The sequence below is a fragment of the Lipophrys pholis genome (genome assembly GCF_963383615.2).
Source record: "Lipophrys pholis genome assembly, chromosome: 7".
Lineage (NCBI taxonomy): Eukaryota > Metazoa > Chordata > Actinopteri > Blenniiformes > Blenniidae > Lipophrys > Lipophrys pholis.
This window is the reverse complement of record NC_137638.1, coordinates 21,334,245-21,344,244: the sequence shown is the minus strand read 5'-3', so window position 1 is coordinate 21,344,244 and position 10,000 is coordinate 21,334,245. Positions and strand designations below refer to the sequence as shown.

At 46.0% G+C, this 10,000-nt stretch overlaps 1 protein-coding gene across 1 annotated transcript in view; it reads right to left on the bottom strand.

Moving 5' to 3' along the window:
- Window positions 1-2,191: 2,191 nt before the first annotated feature.
- slf1 (SMC5-SMC6 complex localization factor 1) overlaps window positions 2,192-10,000 on the bottom strand; it is a 34,138-nt gene continuing 26,329 nt past the window's right edge. Inside the window, exon 18 of the mRNA XM_080467929.1 lies at window positions 2,192-3,071. Coding sequence (XP_080324055.1) covers window positions 2,530-3,071 — 542 coding nt within the window. The 3' untranslated portion in view covers window positions 2,192-2,529. The remainder of the gene's footprint in view (window positions 3,072-10,000) is intronic.

The window sequence follows — 10,000 nt, the reverse complement described above, 5'->3', positions numbered from 1 at the left end:
TCCAGCTGCAGACTGATGCCTCGGTGCAGTGGTGTGTGTGTGTCTACATGAAATACCAGCTGTTATTTGGTGTAGAGTTTGCCGAGATGCTTGATGAGCAGCAAGTCATTGTGTGACAAGACGAGGCTCCGAGGAGACGGAGGCCTGAGTGTCGGGGACGGAGGAGCGCATATGCATGCATGCCTCTGTGTGTGTGTGTGTGTTGTTATTTCAGATCCTTCTTCCCATCATGCTTCCCTCCCTTTGCGATTCCCTCATTCGTCAGTGAGCGGGGTTGCGACCCTGTCTGAAGGATCGGTCTCCTGGGCTTCTGGCTGAGCAACTCTTGAAAGATCACAGTGCAGGCTACATTTGAGGAGGTCTCCTCTCATCCTATCGATCCCTGCCTTCACCCCCCCCCATAACCCACTGCTTCGTTCACTTCCCTATTTGTCTCCATTCTTTTTTCTTCTCTTCCTCGCCTCGTCCCATAATGCCATCCATCTCCATGCTTAAATATCAAACAGGCTGCGGTCTGTCGCTCCGGAGGGCCTTTCTGTTTATTTATTTTAGAGGGAACAACTTGAAACACAATGAGAAACCCCAGCAGTCCTGAACTTGTTATCCCGTCCTCAACAAACACTGACGACTGTGCGTAACGCCTGAAGTGACTGCTTTAATATCCAACACGTACCAGGTGCTTCTCAAAATAATAGAATCACACAGAAACATTGGAGCTACGCTCGTAAAACAGGAGAGTAAGAAACTACATTTTAAACCCTTCCGTTTACAAAGCTGAAACTGTCTCGTCTTATAAGAACCATTCTTATTTATTTTAAAGAAACTGTGAAGATTAAAATGTTTCACTGTGTGAAATCGATTTGGGAAACATGAATCTTTTCATTGTTTTATTATTTTTTTTGCGACGCACCGGTACGTGGTGGCCGTCTGACAGCGAGCGGTGGCGACATTGTGTGATACCGCATCCATTTCACTCTGTTGTAATTATTTCTGGTTCTATGTTCAAGCAAACCAAAGTGTTTTTATTTTGTATGTTGTCGAGAGAATTAAATATATATACTATATATAACTGGAATGTATCAGATTGACAGTTGTAAAGATGAAAGGAAGAAGAAAAAAAAAGCACTTTTATTTGCGAGTTAAAATGAGACTATTTTTTAAACGATACTGTACATAGTTAAGTTCCTATTAATTTTTGGTGGTATTTTATACAGTATGGCTGTTGATGGTCCGGTTAGTGATGTTGTAAAGTAGGTGTATGCCTGCCTCGTTTTTTAAGATCCGTCTTTCTCCGCCTGCAACGTTGCCTGCCTGTGACGCCATCCTTACGCTCCGTCTTCGCCGGGCCACAGGGCCGAGGGGGCGGTGAGACCCCAGGTCGGGTCAGGAGGGGGCCAAAGAAAATAGTGCATCGCTCAATCCGAGAAATGAAATGTCTCTGATGTAATGTTTATTTTGAAGAAGAAAAAAAAAAAGAATATGAGATTAAATATTTTTTATCATCTTAACAGAGTCTGTGTGGTTGTATGAATATATAACAGAGGTAAACATCAGTTCACTTCAGAAACAAATGTTCCCGGGGTGCCATGATCACTTTCATCAACATCATCACCCAGCACACGAGAAATGATGAATCCAATCAACATCAGTGTGGCACACACATGCAATTTATCTGCTGTGCCCTTATTTTGAAGGTGACACGATTTATTTTAAGCCTGTCTGCACTGTGTCTTAAGATCACAGCTTGAATCATCATTACCAGTGTGGTATATTAACACATTTTGTGTATATTAAGGCGGCACAATATAGTGACATCAACATGTGCAATATATGGCTCGCAAGAGGGTGAAATCTGATTACTTGTTTTCAAGCACCGTGCATTCAAAATGTTAAATATTAAAAAGAAAAGCGCAATCAATTCCCAATTCCGTCTCGTCTCACTTGAAGCCGGCGCACAGGTCGGACCCTGCGCTCTTCATTCACGTCGAGCGTGAAGTGGCCCGTCGCTGCACGCCGGCGTCTTCCCGTTTCAGCCCAGGATTACTGGGGTTTCTTTCTCCTCGGTGGCCGCAGCATAAAGGCACTCCGTCTGTCTGAGCACCATTCAGCCGCGCGCTGGAGTGGCCCTCTTCCGCAGGAGCCGTTTGTTATGAAATACTCTGCCGATGTCACAGTTTTTTTGACACCAAAGGAGCGTATGACTCAGATGCTTTTATTTATTTTGCCTTTCTTCTATATTTAAAAGTGTTTTTTTTTTTTTTTTTTTAACAAAGTTGAAGCTTGTATCAAAGAAAAATTAATGGAAAAAAAAAATATATATAGACGTTTTCTTCTGTACATAAAGTGTTAAATTAAAGTAGCTGTCAATAAGGAGAGCTTCACATTTCCCATTGAATGAGTGTAAACCTGGACACTGTGGACTTTAAATGACTTGCTTACCCAAAATGGCTGAACGCCACATTGTTTACAAGGCAAACATCCAGAGGTTCTGAGAGTTCTCTCCCCTCTGAAAGAACTTTGTTTTCACATTTATTCAGCGGTGCGGATCTCGTCAGTTTGTTGATTGATCGTCTGTCGCAGGACAGCCGCCAGCGTTTCCCCCCGTGACCTCAGATCCTCCACGACGTCCATGAGGAACGCAGTGTTTTCCCCTCCGCACTCTGTCACCGCACGAGCCACCTGCGCCCGGCGCTCGCCCCGGCCCAGCTCCAGCAGCATCTCTGCATCCTTCGCCATCCTCACGGCCCGCTGGTCCGTCCAGCTGGCGGTCAGCGTCCGGGAGGACCGTCCCTCCAGAGCCCAGACCAGCCTGCAGGCCGGACTGGGGAAGCGGTCACCGGGCTGCGTGAGGTGGGGGATGCCCCGCTCCCGGTGGTAGGTGAAGATGAGGTTGGCGAGTAGAGTGGATCCGGCCTCCAGGAGGGGAAGGTTGGAGACCTCGCTGGCCTGGCTCCTCTGCGTGGCGTCTCCGGCCTGGGCGCTGTGGAGGAGCTCCTCCCTCTGCTCAGCTGTAGAGACCATATCCAGAGGGAGCAGCCCGTCTCCGGTGGACTGCTGGAGGAGAACCGAGCCTGAGGAGGAACAGAAGGGGGGGGGAGACCGTTACCCATCACGTCTGTGACACCGTGTACCGATCAAGTCGCATGAAGTAAAAAACAGCAGAGTCACAATTAATGAGTTCTTCAAACATGTTTTGCATGTTTAACGTGCCAAAAAAACTAAAACGTAAAACAGAAATAATTCTGTTTCTGTGTGCAAAGTGAACTAATGGAAGAATCCAGAATAAAGCCAGGCTGTTTGAAACATTCATTGATCTGTTTAACAGTACTTGATTTTTTTTTTTTTTAAATGTGACATTTTATAGGGGGGGGCTAATCATTTTGACCTCAACTGTGTGAACCTTTCCGTGCCGGGCCTTCTTTGGGGATTCCCGTTTCCTCCTCCGGTCCAAAAACATGTGTGACCCTAAATTACCTGTAGGTGTAAATGTGAGTGAGTGTGAGTGTTTCCTCTGTTTGGCCTGTGATGGTGAGCTGCCCAGCACCATGCAACCCCCGACTGGATGAAGTGGGGGGAAAAAAACAACCTATTCAACAGGTTATAGTGATCACAGATTAAAATATATACAAACATCAGAGGGTATCAGTGAGATTACACTGAATGGAGACCTAAAGCAACTTCGCCGATGAGACCATGATGTGACGCTTCAATATCTAACTGCGACTCGAACTGAACTCTTGAAGGCAGCAGCCACCTGTAATTTCTCCGAGCGCAGGAAGTGAAGAGATTTGAACTATTTTAAAGTGGCAGGCCGGCCCTGAGAGTCGGAGGTTAATGAGAGCGACGTAAACAGCCCGCCAGAGCGTCACGGCTGATATCAGAGCGGACGAAACCGACAAACAGCCAGGCTGCCTTCAGCTGCGGCGTCGTTATCAAATAAGGCGGAAGAGACGCGACACGGGTCAGCATCAGGACACGGCCACACACACATATATATAAATATATATATAAGCGTACACTACAGAGTACACAGTATGGGCAGAGAGCAGCTCCCTCCACTCTCCCTCCACTCTCTCTCCGCTCTCAGGGAGGTTGAAATGAGCAGCTGTTTTCCCACCGGACCTCGGTGCCAGCCGCAGCTTTCAGCTCACTTCAGCACTAACCTCAGCTGACACCTCGCCTCAACTCTGTGACTGCCGGGTCACTTTGTGTTTGTGGTAAAGGCACAGAGGGTTAGTGACCTGATGGAGCCCCCCCCCACCACCCCCACCACATGTGCCTCTGATGCGAGTGGAGCTCCTCGCCATCGCCAGGAGACTCTTGTCCTGACGCCGTGACGCCACCAAACAGTTTTAAAAGAGTTTATGGACAAAGATGAGCATTCATCAGACTTGCTGTGAGCAAATCCTTCGTCAGGGTTTGTGGCTTCAGTGTGTTTCTATACATTTCAAAGCGACTTGAGTTTACCCTTCCACCACACTCCAGTGAAACATGACAGCTGAGTGTTGTTTTTTTTATTGTCATTTTAAAGCCTCCTCTCTTTCAAAACCAGCAAAGTTGTAATGGTGACATTTACTGCCTCCTCTCTCTCTCTCTCTCTCTCTCTCTCTCTCTCTCTCTGTCTCTCGACTCCTGTGCCTCTCCGCTCAGGCTGAAAGCCATTTTCCAGTGTCAGGCGGGCCCGTGCACATTTAGCCTACGTGGAGCAGGTCGAGTCAAGTGTGAGCCCTTTGTTTGCTTTCAGATAGACCCATTTCTATGGCAAACTGCACTTGATGGCACTTGACTGTTCAACCTCGGCAACGCTGCTGCCACTTGTGAGCGAGTTTACGGCTCTGTGGAGGCTCGGCGTGACACACCGACAGCTGAAAGGCTGCTTGATACCGCTGCTGGCAGTTGTTTCTGTTTGACAGACACTGTGGGGCTGCAGGATGCTTTAAAGGGAGGGACGTTTCGGAGTGTGTGTGCATCATGACATAAACCACACTTACCGAGTCCCCCCCGATGTCGTTCTGACAAAAAGACCAGTTTTAAGTGATGCTGCTTTAAAAAAAAAAAAAAAGATATATATATATATATATATTTTTTTTAGAACGGAGCGTTATGAATGTCAAAATTGCTCTCCATCTCCGAGCCCGCCGCCGACCGAACACGGCGGGCAGCAGTTATGAGATAATCGGTGAAAGCTCACGTAGCTGTTAGCGGGGAAGGTCAGCGCTCATCTACCTTTTAGTGCTTCAAGTCTGAGTGGCAAAAACTCAATCTGCATAAATTGTGGCATTAATCTACATAAACTTTTACATAAGCGGGGAAATTTCAAATGCAGGGGTCAGGCGGCGGGGGCAGCAGTCAAGGACGGAGGAGCACAGATTTGATCAAAGTGGCCACAAGAGAAAGGCGGAGGGGAGGGAGTCCGTGTGTGTGTGTGTGTGTGTGTGTGTGTGTGTGTGTGTGTGGTTGTTCACAGCAGGCCATAATGACTGGGTTTCTATAACAAGCTGTCCTCACTATTAAGCCCATCCAGTCGGAGTGGCTGCGGTGTGTGAAGCCGGCCCCGCCATGACACACCGGAGAAAACTTTCAGCTCCACAGAAAAAAAAAAACAACAAAAAAAAAACCAGGTCTGTAGTACCCCATGTGGACACATCGCCACAAGCCGCCCGGTACCATCACACATACACACAAAAAAATATGGATTCATCTTTGTCCCTTCTGGTCGAGCTCTATGAAAGATGGGAGGCCTTTCAGGTTGTTGGTGGGTTTTTTTGTACCCCTCTTCACAATGCGCCTCTGCTCTGTGCCGTCCTTTGAGAGGACTGCTGCTGGATGGCGCTCTGCGAGGGGCCTATAAGTCTGTGCCATGAACTCAAGCACTCAGTCGAGTGTTTTCAACCTAAAGTGGCCAGAAAAGAAAAAAAATGGAGAAAAAAAAGGGGAGGACAAGGTTTTACTTCTACTTAACGCCTCTCTTTTCATCAAAAATGAATGCAGCAGCACTTTCTTCCTTCTTTAGTGGTAAAATTACAGAATCAAGCCACTTTTTAGGGTAGATAAAAAAACTGCTGTTAGAGATGCTCAAATGTACAGAGATGATGACAATAACTACATGAGACATGGACATGCAGCTTCAAAAAGATTAATTATTGTTGTCACAGGTCAATTTTAAGTTACATGTGACTCCTCTGCTGCTCTGTGACCTCAAACTGAAGAACATCCCATATTCATTTGGACACAGTTCTTCGGGCCACACTGTGAAGTTCTATGTGGAGTTTGCATCTTCTCCCTGTCTGAGCATGAGTCTTTCCCCTCGGTAAATAAACCCAACTTACATTTGATATTAACTGCTGATGATAAATAGCCTATAATGGTGAATGTGAGTGTGTCTGTCTGTGTTTGTCCTGTGATGGACCGGAGACCTGTGCAGTGTGGAGCGTCTCAATGGCCGCCGGCATCGGCCGCCGGCATCGGCCGCTGGCAGCCCAGACAGGGATGAGCCTTTATCGAAGCTGGATGAATGAGCCAAACAGAGACAAACGACCACATCCACACCTCCAGGCAATCTATTGACCCTAAACATGTTTTGGGGATGGAAAATATGCAAACGTCATGAAAAATGGCCCCTAAATCCAGAACCAGACGCGGTTTTCCTCGCTGTGGGTTCGGATTGCTGCGCCATTTCATTTGCACAAAAACAAATGTTGCATTATTTCAACAATAAAAGCTGTAAAAATGAAGTCGTTTTAATCTGGTGAATTTGTAAATGACCATAAAATGGCTTAAAAGAATAAATGTCTGTGCTTTCGGTCCTAGAATCCTCTGTGTCGGGTGTCAGACAGGAGCTGTTTGCTCGCAGTCGACGCACCACACCAGCACGAGTTAAACACATGCAGGAGAGAGAAGCTGCGCTTTCCCCGCCGCCGCCGCGTCAAACCCAGCTGACAGACAAGCTGCAGTCACTGGGATGACACTGGTGTGGGGAGGAGAGCGCCCCTGCAGCGCGGCCCTGGGCTCGGCTTTCCTGAAAGCCTTTACCAGTCTTTCCTGTTTGATGGTAGATCTGTCTGCCTGAGAGCAAACGCCGAGCGCGTCTGCAGTTTGTCACATTTGCATATTTCCCTGAGTGACTTTCTCACTTTTATTCCCATTAAACATCAGCTGGTGTGTTTTTATTTTTTCCTTCTCGCACGTTTCACTGGCTGAACAAGAGAAACAGTTGCTCCTTATTGTCCATCACGGCATATGAAGCGCGCTTTAATGCTCCGGCGCTCGGCTCGACTGCACTTAATACAGATGTCAATGGTCATATCCGGTGCTAAACTGCAGATTTGAGCATTAAAAACAAGAAAAAAAAAAGAAAGGCGCAGATAGCAGCGTGTGATGTTTGGAATGTCACACACACACACACACACACACACACACACACACACACACACACACACACACACACACACACACACACACACACACACACACACACACACACACACACACACACACACACACACACACACACACACACACACACACACACACACACACACACACACACACACAGTTAGGAGACTACAGCCTGGGGAATGGTTTTGGTGCAAGGACTGTGACTGAAGTGAATCCAGGTATTGGCGCTGGGTGTCAGATATGCTGCAGTGGAGATAAATACAACACCTGGGGGATTACATGAGAGCATAGGGTAATTACACCATCCTGCGTGTGTGCGCGTGCATGCGTGTGTGTGTGTGTGTGTGTGTGAGAATATCCCACTAAGACCTGAGCTCACAAGCTTCAGCAGAGGGAGGGAATTCACATGCTGAGCAAAGGCCACTGTCTGATGCACCAAGCACATGCAGTCGGGTTGCCCCCCCCCCCCCCCACCCCACCACACACACACACACACACACACACACACACACACACACACACACACACACACACACACACACACACACACACACACACACACACACACACACACACACACACACACACACACACACACACACACAGAGCGCAAAGCCCTTTGGCCTTTAGAGGGCAGGCGAAGACAAGAAATATAAAAGCGAGAGTGGAGGAAGGGAAAATTGGCGCAAAAAGAGGGAGGGAGGGATGGAAAGAAAGATGCAGTGCTCCCTCCCCCCATCTCTCTCTCTCTCTCTCTCTGTCTCTCTCTCTCTCTCTCTCTCTCAGGCAGACAAGCTGGGAAGCAGGCAGCTCCACAGCATGGTAAACATCCTCTCTGTTTCTCTCTGCCTTTCCCCCTCGCTGCCTGAAAAAGAGAGGCATGGTGAGTGTGTGAACTGCAGCCAGGGGCACGGCATCACATATCCACAGGGAGCTGCTAGCTAGCGACTAGAAACCACAGCAAAAAAAAAAAAAAAAAAAAACCACAACAAGGCCAAACCGAGTGAAGCACCAAAGCAGCCAGCGGAGAGGCATCAGATGCAGGAGGGGGAGAGAGACCAGCCAGACGCTCTGCTCAGTGCCGCTTGTCTCACCTCGTCCACCTTAATATTCAAAGTGTAAAAATAAACGGAGGAAGGTTACATCAGCCCGGTCACTACATTCTGTGTATTAGCCATGGGCAAACGTGGAACCCTTTTTCTTTTTTTTTTGAACCGTTATATTTGTGCAGTCCTGCACCGCTACAGCACGACAAGATGACATGACATATACGTTGATTTCCTGGATGCTGATCAGCACTGGCAAATAACCCTGTTAAATATTTAGAGTGAAGCCCTGAATGAATCATCAATAATAATACTGATAATAATAATCATCACCATGGTCTGCACACTTCATCTAAGAAACATATTATTCTTGAAGAAAATATATAAACTAATAGCCAACGCTATCATGGGCTGTTACTTACATCACGTTTGTTGGATTCTACATCTTTTTCAGACACTTGTGTCACAATCATGTTGGAACTTGAGCCGACAGAAACGAACCAAAAACCGTCTGTTTCCATCTATCCATCTATGCTGATTGAGCTCTTTTACAAGCAGAGTGGAAACTTTTTTTAAACATAAATGAAATGTAATGGGACTTTAAGTAAAGCATAAAAAATATTAAGAAGAAAAATGTTTAATTGATCACATATATAACAAATGTGTGTTTTTTTTTTTAATCCAGTCACATTGAGTGCTCTTGTCCTTGCATTTAGTTTTATTACAATTTTACTTTTAGAATTTTTTGCTTTTACTTTTCTCACAATCCAGATTGAATTTCTGAACCTCTCTCAGATGAGTCTTCTTTACCTCATTTATAAAGGTGCCGGACACCTTTTTTAGAGGTGACTTAATGGAAAAATATAATCATTACTCAGATTTTTTTCGTATTTCCCCAAACAATTTACAGAGTTTAATCAAAGTGGGCAAACGCCATTATAAAGGATGAATGCACTCAAAGAAAGCAACTTATTACAGTTTTTGATTCCCTGCTGTTACATCCGAGTTTCTGTGTCACTCAGTTGGGGGTCTTTACATTTAACATTGCGCTGGCAAAGTTAGATTTTAAAAACTTTAGACTTTTTTTTTTTGTGTGTGTGTTCGGAGTCGTTGAAAGAGTCTGCTGCTCTCAAACTCTTTGTTTTTTCTGTCAAAGACTCGACAATGTAGAGGTGAGCTGGAGGTGTCCTTAAAGTACGGTAACAATTAAAGCTCTCTCTCTATATACGTACAGGCTGCGGGGTTTAGTTTGTCATTGAATGAAGAGTTGAGGCAAACACACTCACGGTGGCTGAACTTCTCTATTTACCACTGACAGTCACTCCATGACCCACTCCAGTGGAGTTCAAACATCAGTCATTGTCGCCGTTCAGCACCCATTGTTGCCTTCTTGTTTATGAATTTCCCGTTATTAAAAGTCTTCTGTTGATTCCATTTTAATATATTTTTTTTTTATTTAACATTATTTTTCTATAAAACTATTGAATATCTTCCCGAGTTGTTGTGGAAGGTTTTTATTTAAGCGAGACTAAAATGAAAAAATAAAGGGCACCCAT